The 15,780-nt window shown below is 40.6% G+C and overlaps 1 protein-coding gene across 6 annotated transcripts in view; it reads left to right on the top strand.

The window, feature by feature from the left end:
- Nucleotides 1-12,448, top strand: part of MTMR3 (myotubularin related protein 3) — a 100,693-nt gene extending 88,245 nt beyond the window's left edge. For 2 of the 6 annotated variants that reach the window (XM_056528683.1, XM_056528681.1), the window contains exons 19-21: nt 5,584-5,672; nt 5,828-5,854; nt 11,432-12,448. In XM_056528683.1, coding sequence (XP_056384658.1) covers nt 5,584-5,672; nt 5,828-5,854; nt 11,432-11,588 — 273 coding nt within the window. In that variant the 3' untranslated portion in view covers nt 11,589-12,448. Of the gene's footprint in view, nt 1-5,583; nt 5,673-5,750; nt 5,855-11,431 lie in introns of those variants that run through there. The other 4 variants (XM_056528685.1, XM_056528686.1, XM_056528684.1 and 1 more) reach the window with 4 other exon arrangements.
- The last annotated feature ends 3,332 nt before the right edge of the window (nt 12,449-15,780 follow it).

Raw genomic sequence — 15,780 nt, 5'->3', positions numbered from 1 at the left:
AGCTGATGGGCAACGTAGACATCATTAAAACACAGCTCATTTTTGCTGAATTTTGCTACCCTCGGTGCACTACTTTTATGAGCAGTGAAATTGGTTAGGTAAAAGATTTATTAAAACTGGCAGAGAGGACATTTTTGCACGCTGAAATACTCCTTTAGGGTCTATTCACACATACAGTATTCTGCGCAGATTTAATGCACAGGATTTCAAGCTGTGTACAGTCATTCAGTTTATATTGAAATCTGCAGCAGAAAATCTTGCGCATCAAATCTGCGCAGAATACTGTACGTGTGAATAGACCATTAATGTTATGTCTGATCAGTGTATATTCTGTAAATGATTCCAGAATAAAACCTAAAGCCAAATCCATTCAACCAGTAAACATTACTAGTACTCAAATTCGGCACACTAGAAGCAGCTTCTTATCAGACTGGGACACATGTTGATGTTCTGAAAGGAAATTTAGAGATCACCAGGGGTCGCAAGAACCATGATATCTAGACACCAAAATTATTTTAAAAAATTATTTCAGTTGAAAAAAGTTTTTTTGTCTGAACTGAGAGAAATAAAATACTTAGGGGTTGTCTTTCCTCGCAACTTCGCCAGCTTTCGGCTTTTCTGGCCACTACAAGCAACCGGGAGAGCCTGAAAACTAGGAAGTAGCGAGGTGAGACAACCCCTTTATTGATGGGACAGTGCCTGCAGGAAAGGGAATTTCCAGTTTTTGTTGGCCTGTTTTAAAATCTGTATACTACACAACAGACAGATATCATCCCTCAGTTCTGTCAGTTCACATCTCTAGACTCCCTTGGAATATGTCAAGTTACTGTATGTTCTATACAATGGGTATTTTAATTAAGTCAGTCAGTATTGTATAAATCAGTCTTTCCGGTGCCATAATGTAGTGAAGATATTTTTTAAATAGTGTATTCAAAAATTGGGACTTTGAGAAGTTATGTATGTAATACAACTTACTATGAAGATGCGATGTTCTGTGCTAGTGTTAAGAGTTTCAATCTTGAGAATCTCACCCAATAAGGCTCTGCACCGATGTACTCCTTTTCATACTGTCCTCCAGATGATGTGGATATAGCGCTGTTCTTACAGGTAATGCTTGATAGTCCGAGTTTGGGGAGGTTTAGAAGACAGCCCTGAGCGGCGGCGTCTCGTCCTAAACCTTTTCTGCTGAAGGCCATGTGTTTGGTTCGAGTGACGTCACTAATGTGAACCTGAAGAGTGATAAAGGCTTTCACTGCGTTTCAAAGGCAAATACGGCCTCCATCAGGGAGATCGCTTTCTGTTCCTCCTATCCTTTTCAAGGCTTCAGATGGGGTGTTTTTATCATGCTACCTGCATTAGGGAGAACACGCTAGTTTGTTTATGTATATTTCCTCGGTCGACTCCATTGGGGAACACAGACTGTGGTATATCTTGCTGACACTAGGCATACAAAAAGAAAGTCGGCCCCTCCTGGCAGGATATACCCCGCCTACTGATCCTGAGCTAATCAGTTTTAGCTTAGTGTCAGTAGAAGGCAGACACAGGGTTGAGTATCCCCCCCCCCCCCCCTCCTCTCCCTCCTTCTCTCTTCCTTACTTAGGGGTCCCCTTATACTGGGACTCCAGGATTATTTTTCATTCATTTCCACTAATTTTTATTGTTATTGAGGACAGGGATGCGGGCTCCAGTCTTTTGTATGCAGTGTCGGGACTTCGGGGACCGCGGGGAAGCTCTCCTCCCCCTTCCCTTTTTCATCCCCAACACTGCTTACTCACTTTCTTTTGGCACACAGTGCTGGGCTGTGGTTGCGCGGCCAGCTCCACAGTTTGCTTTCATTTTTGGCCGCTTCTTGGGCATGTCATTCGGTGGGCAGGAAATTAAGGCCACAGCTGCGGCCTGGTCTGGCACTTAACTCCGCCCATTCTTCGCATCGGGCGTGCTGGAGGAGCTCCCGGCCTCCTCCTCCTGCTGCCGGCCAATGATCTTTCAACGCGCGCACCAGGGGTCACTGATTCTCCTATCAGGTCAGTGCACGTGCTTTGGAGGGTCAGCTTCTGTACTCCTCCTTCTCCTCTTCCAATAGGGTCCATCTGGGTGCAGACCCCCCCCCCCCCCCCGGTCAGTGCAGCCTGCTTCTCTTTCCTGCTTTGCGGGCCATTTCACCTCAACAGCTACCTGCTCATCTGTGGACACAGGACAGCTACAGCCTGCTTCTCAGCTGCAGCACCCAGGACTGGGTGAGATTGCTCCAATTTATTTGCTGTCTGGTTCCTTACTTTCACATATGTCCGACCACAGACCTGACCCTCCCCCCAGACAGGCGACCACAGCCTTAGTCACCTACTTGCGTTAGTCCACTGAATCCACCTGTTCCGCCTGCTCCAGCACGCGCACCATCCCTCTTTTGTCTGTATCTCAGGATGTCCCCCTGGAACGCGCAGTGTCTGCCCCTCCCCCAGAGTGGGTTTCTTCCCTTTCTCAGTTGATCTCCGATCTGGCTAAGGTCTCCAGAACAGTGGTCTCTGCCTTGGAGCGGTCCTCCTTGCGCACGACCCCCAGGGAGTCCAGCTCAGTCTCTCATGACCCCTGCTTCCACCACTCTTGCAAGCTCCCTAAAAGGATTTCATCTGGCTTTTCTCCAGAGTCGCTTACTCGGGATAGACATTCTTTCCGTAGATCTCGCTCCTCTTCCCCAGCTCACTGGCTGTGCCCCCTCTCTAGGGGCCGCTCCTCCGGTACCATCCCAGGTCCCCGACTCCTTGTTCTAGGTCTAATACACCTCATTCTAAGGCTACCACCGAACACTCCCACTCTACAGGGGAAGTAGCGGATGACTGGTCGGAATCCACCTCTGATCATGAGGACCACGCTGCCGTGTCTGATATGGTGGACGGATTGCGGTCAGCCATCAAGAGACACTTTTTATCTGAAGGACTCAAGAACTTCAGATCCTGATCCGGAAGTTTCTTTTCGCCGCTCTCTGCATTCTCCTAAGGCTTTCAGTTCTCATGCAGAATTTGACGCCGGCTTGGAAGCATCCAGACAAACTATTTCAGGGAACCAAGAAGATTCAAGCTCAGTTTCCCTTTCCTCTGGATCTGGTTTCCAAGTGGACGACGCCACCTGCAGTTGATCCTCCCGTTTCTCATCTGTTCAAATCTACTACCCTGCCTCTGGCAGACGCGGTATCCCTTAAGGATCCTGCGGACCAGAAGATCGAGAACTTGGCGAAACGGTAGGTTTATCCTTGCTACCCACCTTCGCATCCGTATGGGGGGCCAAGGCAGTTTTGTCTGACAGATTTTTCACCATTAGGATTTTGAAGAGAAAATGTGTCCGGAATTGAAGGCCACGTGTGTTTAGAAAGCCCCCATAGTGCCAAACAATGGACCCCCCCAACATGTCACCCCATTTTGGAAACTACACCCCTCACGTAATATAATAAGGGGTACAGTGAGCATTTACACCCCACAGGTGTCTGACAGATTTTTGGAACAGTGGTCCGTGAAAATGAAAAATTACATTTTTCATTTGCTCAGCCCACTGTTCCAAAGATCTGTCAAATGCCAGTGGGCTGTAAATACTCACTGCACCCCTTATTAAATTCTGTGAGGGGTGTAGTTTCCAAAATGGGGTCACATGTGGGGGGTCCACTGTTCTGGCACCACGGGGGGCTTTGCACATGGCCCCTGACTACCATTCCAAACAAATTCACTCTTCAAAAGCTCAATGGCGCTCCTCCTCTTCTGAGCATTGTAGTTCGCCCGTAGTGCACTTGACGTCGACACATGGGGTATTTCCATACTCCAAAGAAATGGGGTTACAAATTTTGGGGGGTATTTTCTGCTATTAACCCTTGCAAAAATGGGAAATTTGGGGGAAAACACACATTTTAGTGAAAACCTTTTTTTTTTTTTTTTTACATATGCAAAAGTCGTGAAACACCTGTGGGGTACTAAGGCTCACTTAATTCCTTGTTACGTTCCTCAAGGGGTCTAGTTTCCAAAATGGTATGCCATGTGTTTTTTTTTTTTTTTGCTGTTCTGGCACAATAGGGGTTTCCTAAATGCAACGTTGCCCCCCAAAAACCATTTCAGAAAAACGTACTCTCCAAAATCCCCTTGTCGGTCCTTCGCTTCTGAGCCCTCTACTGCGCCCGCCGAACACTTTACATAGACATATGAGGTATGTGCTTACGCGAGAGAAATTGGGCTACAAATAAAAGTATAAATTTTCTCCTTTTATCCCTTGCAAAAATTCTAAAATTGGGTCTACAAGAACATGCAAGTGTAAAAAATTAAGATTGTGAATTTTCTCCATTTTGCTGCTATCCCTGTGAAACACCTAAAGGGTTAAAACGCTGACTGAATTTCATTCTGAATACTTTCGGGGGTGCAGTTTTTATAATGGGGTCTTTTATGGGGTATTTCTAATATGAAGACCCTTCAAATCCACTTCAAACCTGAACTGGTCCCTGAAAAATAGTGAGTTTGAAAATTTTGTGAAAATTGCTGCTGAACTTTGAAGCCCTCTGGTGTCTTCCAAAAGTAAAAACTTGTCAATTTTATGATGCAAACATAAAGTAGACATATTGGAAATGTGAATAACATTTTTTTTTTTATTTGGAATATCCATTTCCCTTACAAGCAGAGAGCTTCAAAGTTAGAAAAATGCACAATTTTCAATTTTTTCATCAAATTTTGGGATTTTTCACCAAGAAAGGATGCAAGTTACCACAAAAATTTACCACCATGTTAAAGTAGAATATGTCACGAAAAAACAATCTCGGAATCAGAATGATAACTAAAAGCATCTCAGAGTTTTTAATGTTTAAAATGACAGTGGTCAGATGTTCAAAAAACGCTCTGGTCCTTAAGGGGTTAAACAATAGAAACATTCTTGCGTATCCTAAAAGAATAGATAACCACATCCGACCAGTGAATATACAAAAAAAATATACATAAACAAACTAGCTCGTTCTCACTAATGCAGCCTTGAAAAGGATAGGAGGAACAGAAAGCAATCTCCCTGATGGAGGCCGAATTTGCCTTTGAAACGCGTTGGAAGCCTTTCTGACCCTTCAGGTTTACATTAGTGACGTCACTCAAATCAAACACATGGCCTTCAGCGGGAAAGGTTTAGTTCGAGACGCCGCCGGCTGGGGTTGTCTCCCAAACCTCCCCAAACTCAGACTTTCAAGCATTACCTGCAATAACAGCGATATATCCACATTATCTGGAGGGCAGTATGAAAAGGAGTACATTGGGTGAGATTCTTGAGATTGAAACTCTGAACACTAGCACGCAACATCGCATCTTCATAGTAAGTTATTTTATATGATATACGTAACTTCTCAAAGTTACTATTTTTGCGCTTTGAATACACTATATTTATACAAATGTCAATCTTTATATGGTAAATAGGGAACCATATATTTTTCTCATAGCAGCAAATAGGGCATCTAGTACCTTGAAAAGCGCTGTGTAGTTATATATATTATTTTTGGTGAAGATATTTTGTTGGAATCTGGCTTTTTTAAATGTGTTTATTTATATTGCCTTGTTGTTTTGCTGGTTATTGCAGGTGACAAGATGGCTTCCAGACCATTTTGCCCCTAATTGTCATAACTGTGACGGCAAGTTCTGGTTGGCAAGCAGAAAACACCATTGTAGGTAAGTTGTACGAAGAGTTCCGAAAACATAAATCTGTTTCCTCACTGACTGCTTATTTATATCTTAAATGTCACTTAGTTACCACATTTACCAGCACACAAATAAGCTACAACGCCAATGAAACCTTCCTCCATCTCAGCCATGTTTCCTTGCAGGAATGCAGAAGCCGGGGCCGAAACGTGGTGAGCTTTTGTTGAGGTTGGTTAGTCAGTTTGTTCTTTTGCAGTCACCAGAACTAACAGCATCTGGCCCTTTGAGTCCCACACCTTTCACCCGTGCCTAATTTATCCCAAGAAAAATAAAGTCTGCTCTTTATATGTGGGAAATATTCAGCAGCATGTTGTATCAGCCAAGAATAAGAAACCGCTTTTTTGGATCATTGTTCAAGTTTATTGAACATGTGCAAACTTTTGGTTACTACTGGAGCCTTAACCCCTTAATGATGCAGCAATTTTGCATTTTCATTTTTTCTCCTCGTCTTTTAAAATCCCCAACTCTTAAAATTTTTAATCTATAGGGCTTTTTGTTTGTGAGACTTAAAGGAAAACTGTCAGATATTTTCTCCCGCACTATCCACAGGTCCTGGTGGATAGTGCGAGAGACACTGAGTAAAATGAGCCATACCTTACCCGGATCCGCCCGGCCGTTCACCCGCAATTGTAGTTTTATTAAATGTGTATATATTTCTGTAACTGGCACGGGCAGGGCTTCTGCAGGTTAACTGGCACTGATGTCAGCGCCACTTATGAATATTCATCCCCCCTCCCCTCCAGCTCTCCCTCTCTTCGCTGCTCCTAACTGGAGGGAGGGGGGATGAATATTCATAAGCGGCGCTGACATCAGTGCCAGTTAACCTGCAGAAGCCCCGCCTGTGCCAGTTACAGTAATATATACACATAGAATAAAACTACAATTGCGGGCGAACGGCTGGGCGGATCCACGTAAGGTAGGGCTCATATGAATCAGCATCTCCCGCACTATCCACCAGTACCTGTGGATAGTGCAGGAGAAAATATATATTAAAGGTGTACTCCACTGGAAAACTTTTTTTTTTTTTTTTTTTTTTTTTTAAATCAACTGGTGCCAGAAGGTTAAAAAGATTTGTAAATTACTTCTATTAAAAAAAATCTTAATCCTTCCATAGGAAGTTCTTTTATTTTGAATTTCTTTTCTGTCTGACCACAAGTGCTCTCTGCTGACACCTCTGTCCATGTCAGGAACTGTCCAGAACAGGATAGATTTGTATGGGGATTTGCTTCAACTCTGGACAGTTCCTAAAATGGACAGAGGTGTCCGACAGAAAGGAAATTCAAAAAGAAAAGAACTTTCTGTGGAACCTATAACAGCTGATAAGTACTGGAAGGATTAAGATTTTTAAATAGAATTAATTTACAAATCTGTTTAAATTTCTGGCTCCAGTTGATTTAGAAAAAAATGTTTTCCAGTGGAGTACCCCTTTAATGTACTTTGTAATGACTTCACTCATTTTACCACAAAATGTATGGTGAAGCCCCCAAAAAAATTTGGGGGGTAAAATTGGAAGGAAAAAATGCCATTATGCAACTTCCATTTCTACACAGTACACTTATTGGTATCTTTATCCTGTAGGTCCATAAGATTCCAACGATACCCAATTTATAAAGGTTTTGTTTTTTAAAAAAAAGTTACTGTTTTGTAACAAAATTAGTAGGCTTAAGATTGTTCTCTTCTGACCTCTAACTTTTTTTTATTTTTCCACATACAGGGCTATATTAGGGCTCACTTTTTGCGCCATGATCTGTACTTTTTAATAGTACTGTTTGATTTTAATGGACTTTTTGATAGTATTTTAGGGATTTTTTTTCTGCTATATGAAGTGACCAAAAATGCACAATTCTGGCCTTTTATTTTTTTGCATTTACGCCATTTACAGTGCGCTTTAATTAACATTATCTTTTAATAATTCAGACATTTACGCATGCGGTGATACCACATGTTTTATTTTTTTATTTTATTTATAAAATTTTAAAAGGGGGGTAATTCAAACTTAGGGGGTGGGGTTATACATAGTTATTACTTTATATATTTTTTCTTTTTCACATTTTTTTATTTTAAACATGGAATCTTTTGATTCCTAACACTGAACAATGCTGTTATTACACAGCATTGATCAGTGTTATCTGTGGTCTGTTGCTTTAGCCTGCCAAAGCAGGCTGTAGCCACAGACCGAAGATCCGACTGCACGGAGGAAGGTAGGGACCCTTCGACAGCCAGTTAAGGTGATTGGGACTGCGCAATTACCCCGAGGTGGTTCCGATCACCCATAGCAACCAGCCGGCAACATTCAGTCGCCGGCTTTAGGTCCCGCAATCAGCTTTGATTGCGGGATCTAAAAGGTTAATAACTGCTGCAGGCTACTAGATGTGGCCCCCGGCTGCTGTTTCCAGCCGAGGGGCGCACTGTACAGAGTGGGATGATGTCGCAATCCCCCCCCCCCCCTTCCCAGGAGGTACCCATACTCCCTGGGGGGGGGGGGGGGGAGGGGTTAAGTAATGATATAAATTTCTCCATCTGACTTGCAGTATAGGACTTTATGCAGCACTGCGTATCATTTTGTTTCAATTTTTTCCCCTGCTGCTACACTGCCATATTTTGCATTCAGACTAGGCTTTTTATCCTTAGTGTCATCTTCCATATGTATTCTTTTGCTCTCATCTGTAAAGTGTGATTTGGGACTCTGAGATGACAGTTCTCTCTCCAGGCTACATTGAGCTCGGTGAACACCTTGTAGTGAATTGAGGTAGTGGCCTCTAATGGATCTGGCGATTATGTGATCACTTGGTGATCCTTAGCATGGCATTTACCCCCTTACTTATGTTGTTGTGCTATTTAGCACAGTAACCAAGGCATTCATAGGTGCTTCAGTTACAGTAAAAAGTTTAACCTAAAAACAAAAGAATTATAAAGCATAAATGTAAAATAAATAAATAAATAAAAAAAATAAAAAAAAAAACATCCATGCTAACACAAACTGTCCCCCAAGCCACTTTCTTTGACTGTGACAATGCATATTTTGTATCAAAGGGACTCCAACAAGATAGGAAAACTTTAAATCTGCAAATTCAAGCAGAAAGAGTAACCCCTTAAGGAAATGGACATATATTTAGGCCCATTGCCAGCCCCCCTTATAGAAACCCTTAGATGCCTCGATCTAAGTTGATTGCGGCGTCTAAAATGGGAGAAAAGTCATCCCGGTGTAGCTCAGCACCGCTGCGGCGTCCCCAATAGCTGAGAGGATGGTGGGAGGGCCCCTACCTGCCTCCTTGATGCTCCAGTCAGCTATGGCAGGCTGGAGCAGTCAAGCACTGATAACACGGATCAATAAAAATATAACATTAATTAAGCCACACGGTCAATGGCGACAATTGCATATTTTTGGTCACTTTTTATGCTCTAAAAAATGTATAGTGTATAAATATAAAGTCCCATCAAAACAAAAATAATACCGATATGGCACAAAAAAATGAGCCCTCAAATAGTGCCGTATGTGGAAAAATAAAAAAGTTATAGGGGTCAGGAGGACATTTTCAAACATGCAAATTTTTTTAAGTTAGAATTTTTAAAAATACTTAAAGCAAAATAAAACCTATATAAGTTGGGTGTCATTTTAATCCTATGGACCTACAGAATAAAGAATGTGTCAATTTTACCGAAAAGTGCTCTGTGTAGCTTCGGAAGCCCCCAAAAGTAGCAAAATGGTGGTGGTTTTTATTTTTTTGCCCCACAAAGATTAGTTTTTTGGGATTTTCCATAGATTATGTGGTGAAATGATGTAATTACAAAGTACAATTGGTGGCGCAAAAAAAAAAAAAACTAGCTCTCATATGGGTCTGTTGGTGGAAAATTGAGAGTTATGATTTTTAGAAGGTGAGGAGGAAAAAATTAGTGCAAAAAAAAAACTACTTTATTTTCATTTAAAAATCCTTAGAATTTGGTAATTGTTTTGGAAATCTAGAAAAAAAATTGAATCCATTAAACTGCCACGTGCACGAAGCTAAACCTGACAGAGGTCGGGTTTTTTTTTCCTGCTTCTGCTGGCTGACAACATAAGTGGTGTGGTATCCAGCAGTTTTTGCAGGACTCTCTTGGATCCTACTGCATAGATTTGTTACAGTAAACAGAATCGGTGGGGATCATGACAACAGCAGAATTCACAGGTTTTGTAAATCTGTGTTTAGAAAAGGTTATGCCCCATTATTGTATAGATTAGGGAGCCATGCTTGGCTGACTATGGCTGAAATCTGTGAAAAGTACAGGAGTTGGTAGATTTGAGATTTTGTGCACATGGCGACAGTCTGGTTTTATCAGCATCCTTTGTGATTTCATGAAAGTGCATGACTGAAACCTAAAGAGATCAAACATCAATGCAGAGACAATATTAGCAACCTGCATTGTTTAGATGTTCTTCAATGGAACTGTCAGATTAAGATGCAGCAAGATGTTACTGAGGGCTAGAACTAAGTAGTACACACAGTTGTGTAACCGACTACTGTCCCCGGTTTAAGGGATGTGTTGCGTATATTTATAACAATTGCATGTACTGAGCCTCTTACTTGCATGTATTGTTTCCTGATGCATGTCTACTAGAAGTTGTAGTGTTTTCTCGTGATTATCGTGTCCCACATGTGAATGGGCAATAATACGCAGTGCTGGGTTAAAAAGAGAGAGGCTTAACCTGCAAAAACAGACATGCTATATTTAATCTGTAACAAACATTTTAATGCAATGCTTAAGTGTTTGTCCAGTGTTTTTTATTTTTATTTTTTTTAAGCTTGACAATATTCGATTTTGCTTCCTATAAATATGGCCACAGACAAGAAGACAGTGTTCCTGCCAGTGCCCTTCCCTTTGTGTCCATACTTATACATACAGCATTATCTGCTCCATTGACCCTATGAATCTGGAAGACCTGAGCAGTGATAGATGCTTTCAGGGTAGTCAGTAACACTACCAGTTCTTCACAGGAGCATGGCTGTGTCACTTGGCAGTGGCATTCTTTGCTAGTCACTGGCTTGAAAATGCTCATGTCATTACTTGTCAATGATTCCACCAGAAACCGTTTTTTTTTTAATTCCCTTTTAAAGAGAAACTCTGGGCAAAGCTTCATAATCAGTAAAATGGGCCAAATATGGTTGTGTCACATACCAGGACTGGAAATGGTTTTGTCCTGGTCCTTTTTAAATGCAGATTTCAGTTGATTTGTATACTGGATTTTTAACTTTAACAATGCATTCACATTGTTTGCTTCCTACGGCTGCGGTATCCGGCTGGAAAATTTGAAAAACGGTGCTCCCGTATCCCAGCTGGACCTGTGCAGCTTTTCAACCAATTAGTGAGCTGACCGGAGTCAGAAAGTGACTCTGGTCGGCTCATTTTTGCCCTGTATCTGGTTTTGTGACTGGACTTAAATCCGTAGTATACCATGGTTTTAAGTCGACCGGAGTCCCTATCTGACTCCGGTCGGCTCATTGATTGAAAAGCTACGTGTGTCCGGCTGAGATACAGGGGCACCAGTTTTCAAATTTCCCATCCGGATCCAACAGCCGTAGGAAGCAGAAGTAATGTGAACCCAGTCTTACTTGCATTGGAAAGATCAGAAAGAGAGAGTTGGCCCTGGTATGTTATTACCCATAGTAGGTCCATTGTCCTAATTATGATATGTTGCCTGAAGTTTTACTGTATGTGTATCCACTTTTAATTCTGTTTAATTTCTGTTAAAGGAATTGTGGAAATGTTTTCTGTTCAAGCTGCTGTAACCAGAAGGTCCCTGTTCCAAGTCAGCAACTATTTGAGCCCAGCCGCGTGTGCAAGTCATGTTACAACAATCTTCACTCCAGCTTGGAACTGGAAAACCCAATTACAGCTTCTTCTAACTAGGCAATCATCCTTCCAGATAGGCAGAGCAAGACCGCTTAGCCCACCCTCCGATGCTGCTGGAAGAACAAGCTTTGGAAGATGGGATGCTAACATGGAGCTGTCTTCTTTTTTTTTTATTGACTGCCATGTATCTTTTCTGCATTCTACATCCTTTATTTTCTGTCTTATGTAGGAGCAGTTGATGTGGAGAGACGACATGGAACCTGAGCTTTCATTTTTGCTTTGGAAGCTGCAGACATTCAGTATAGGACTTCTAGAAGGACAGTTGAGGCCTCCTTTAACACCATGTGTAATATATAACATGAGCCCAGCAGCAGTACATTGAGTTATGTCTACTGCAGAGAGGTCACACAAAATATGATACCAAGGTGCCCAAATCCTTTATTAAATGTATCCCTACTTAGCCACAAGATGATGCTAGTCTGATTATTAAGTTAGGAGAAGAGGCTGAAATTGCATCTATGTCTTCTTCATCAATATAGTTCTAGCTTTACCCCAGTCTGTGATGTCTAGTTCAGGCCTCTGTTTTTCAGACTCTGAGAAGCAGTACTAGGCTGACCTGTAACTGTATGTACTGTAGACATTGTTTGACAAATACAATTGACCAAGCTTATTGTCTGATATTTTATTTCTTTTAAGCACATTCACTGGTTGGCACATGTTCATAATTACATGGGTTGTAATTGTGCCCATGTTCTTACATTGGCTATAACGGATTGCTTGGTGGCATTGGAGGATGAGATGATTGACAGAATCATTCTACTATACGGCACAATGATGTTTGGATCATTTCTGCCAGGAAAGCGTATTGCACAAGTAAAACAACTGAAATAATAATAATAATAAAAAAAAAAACTAAATTTCTCTCAGTAACTGGGGGTTACTTTGTTATGCGAAAGTTTTTTAAGCACCTTTTACCACAGTCCCTACAAATGATATGAGAAATACCAACACTAAGCACTAGAGATGAGCGAACTTACAGTAAATTCGATTCGTCACGAACTTCTCAGCTCGGTAGTTGATGACTTTTCCTGCATAAATTAGTTCAGCTTTCCGGTGCTCCCGTGGGCTGGAAAAGGTGGATACAGTCCTAGGAGACTCTTTCCTAGGACTGTATCCACCTTTTCCAGTCCACTGGAGCACCAGAAAGCTGAACTAATTCATGCAGGAAAAGTCAGCAACCGCCGAGCTGAGAAGTTCGTGACGAATCGAATTTACTGTAAGTTCGCTCATCTCTACTAAGCACCCTTACCTGCCACAATACTTCAATAATTATTATTATTATTATTTTTTAAACAAGCTCCCCTTCTCTCCCCCAACCAGACACACACCACTGGAGCCTATTGTGTGTCCTTTGTTTCGTATTTCAGTAGGACAGTTGCAATTGAGGGTCCATATTAAGACCACTACATTTTGACCACCCAGTTATCTAAGCAGATAATAAAATAATCATAGGACCCTGTAGAACTGTGGGGATTCGGGTTGTAAGTGAATAATATAGACATAAGAAATGTATATTACAGCTGTCTAATCCAGCCTGATTGAGATCTTAATGAATTGCTTTAGAAGCAGTTGGACATAATAGAGGTATGGCGGGAAACAATGGGATTTTTTTTATTTAGCACTTTTGATTATTTTTATACAGATATTATTCTAACCCTGTTCTGCCCCAACTCGATTGCACTTATTTTCTCCTAGGCCGCTTCATAAGACAGCAGGGCTTATGAATTATGGACTGAGGGCAATAAACCTATGAGTTTTCTACTGCAGTGCAGCAGAGCCCATATTGAAAAGGAACATTGTGATATTACTTGTAAGAGCTGGGAATTTAGATTTTTCAATCGGCTTGCAGGCCATTGTCACAGTTAATGGTCCTCCAAGAAATGTAGTATATTTTATAGTAGAGTGGCTGCACTTGCAGTGTGTCCTATGTTATAAAGTTGATAGAGACACACTGTAAATGAAAGGGCTTGTTAACAAATGACCTGAGGATGTTTATAAATGTTATCTGTTTGGAACTACATTTAAAGGGCTTGTACAGTTTTGCAACCATTTTTATTGGTTCAGTGTTTCTAAAATAAAAAAAGCTTTTTTTTAAACTAGCATTTTGTGATTTATAGCTTCAGACATATATGTACATTGTTGCATGCTACAAACAAACTGTGTATTCTTGCAGTCATACTCCCTTCTGGCTTTTTCCTGCTTCTTGTTAACTTACAAAATGTACAATAGCAAGAAGTATAATAAGGGGGATAAAGGGGTGTGATTGTAGGATCAGCCTATAGATGGTTTGTTTGTAGCCTGTAAGCAAGAAGACAGTTTTCTGCCGAGGAGCTGTAAAAAAAAAAAATATATATATATATTTTTTTGTTTGTTTTGCATAGTTGCTTCCTTATGTTAGATGCACTGAAACATTATACAAAATTGGTTTCAAAGGTGGCTGCAGAATCCTTCAGCTCTATAACATGCTCAAGTGTCATAAAAGATGGGCTGAGCTGCAGACTGCAATCCTCCTCCCTTCCCTGTTAGATAGATTTACAAGGCTCAGAACTGTAAGCCAAGCAAGGAAGGGTGGGGGAGGGATGAGGTGTGCATGTTGCCTTTCAGCACAGCCTCTGACACTTGAAGGTATAAAATAAACACACTGTCGTTCTGAGGATCATATAGAGCTGACAGATTTTATTATTGACAATGTCTAGTCAGATAAGTTGGATTCTGTTTGCTTATTATAGAAAATATGACCCCAATTCTGGCTCTGATTCAGGATAAAATTGTGTTAAAGCTTGAAACAAAATCCAATCTTTCAATCTAGGGTAATAGATTTTTAAAACATCAGATGAATGCTGGTGGTACAGCCCTCGTCTACTATCCAAACATTCATTGCTGTGTTGGCATCACCATGGGTGGTGCCATTAGCCTGGGAAGAGGATTGTAGGTGGCAGCTTTTTTGCGGTAAAGCACTTTTCCCCCTTTCATTGCTTTATTTTTTTGTTCTTTATGGGAGCTGATTCGTTACTACTTAGATTGTGTGTTTGTGTGTGTACATAATATAAATATATATATAAAAAAACTTTCTTGCCCTTCTAATGAAGCAGATAAAGAGCTTCTATATTTTTCTTTTGTGTCAAAGCAAGAGGTAAATAATTTAGTATTGTTGACTATATTAATAATAAAGTGAAATAAAGTCAGAGTTTGAAGTACTGTGTAGTGAACTATTTAAAAGACTTATTTATTGCCTATGATAATTTAGCTTGGGGTATGCATATGTCAGAAGTATAACTGACCACTAGATGGTGATATATTTATATACTGCATTTTTTTAAAATAGCAATTGGCTTTAATATGAACGGTAGAACAGAGTTATCTTTTATTGAAATGCTGCACTGCCTTAAAATCCATTATATGGTAACTTATTGATATGCATTTGTTGTTTCTTTATATGTAAGCACTTTGCAGTCTTTTTTTTCTTTTTTCCACATGCATATACAAGGGTATATCTCACTAATCACATTTAAAGGGACATGAAAATAGGCCAATTTACTCAAACTAAGAGGACCTTAGTGACCTCGGGACTTTCCTCTTAGCAATAAGAATGTACAAGTTAAGTGTACATTTTTAAAAGCATCATAACTAGATCTTTTAAACAACAAATAACCTATGGAAATAAACTTGTTACAAATGTGGTTACAAACAGTTGTGATAAATAAGAGCATTCAGACTAGTGAAACAAGGTGGTAGTGGTACAGTAGTCAAAGAAGGATAAGAATTTAATGTAGCAGAAATTGCAACAGAAAGTAAAAAAGAACCAAAAATATTCTTCACCATATAAATAATAAGAAATGTAATACTGAAAATGTTGGTCTGATGGTGGGGAGGAGGATAAGGAAAAGCCCAATATACCAATCATATCAAATAGTGATCCTAGAAAGTGTAGGCCTGTAAGTTTAACATCTATTTTGGGTAAATTATTTGAGGGATTTCTGAGAGATTCTATACTGTAGTGTCTTAATGGTAACCTGTCAGACTGATCTGATAAGCTTTTATGAAGAAGTTACTTATAGATGGGACAGACATGAAGCTGTGAATGTTGTTTACCTGGACTTTTCTAAGGCATTTGATACTGTGCTGCACACAAGGTTAGTACATACAATGATGATACTGGGACTAGGGGAAGTAAATAGCTTCTGGCTCA

The sequence above is a fragment of the Hyla sarda genome, chromosome 1 (assembly GCF_029499605.1).
Source record: "Hyla sarda isolate aHylSar1 chromosome 1, aHylSar1.hap1, whole genome shotgun sequence".
NCBI lineage: Eukaryota > Metazoa > Chordata > Amphibia > Anura > Hylidae > Hyla > Hyla sarda.
This window is presented reverse-complemented; position numbering and strand designations above follow the sequence as displayed.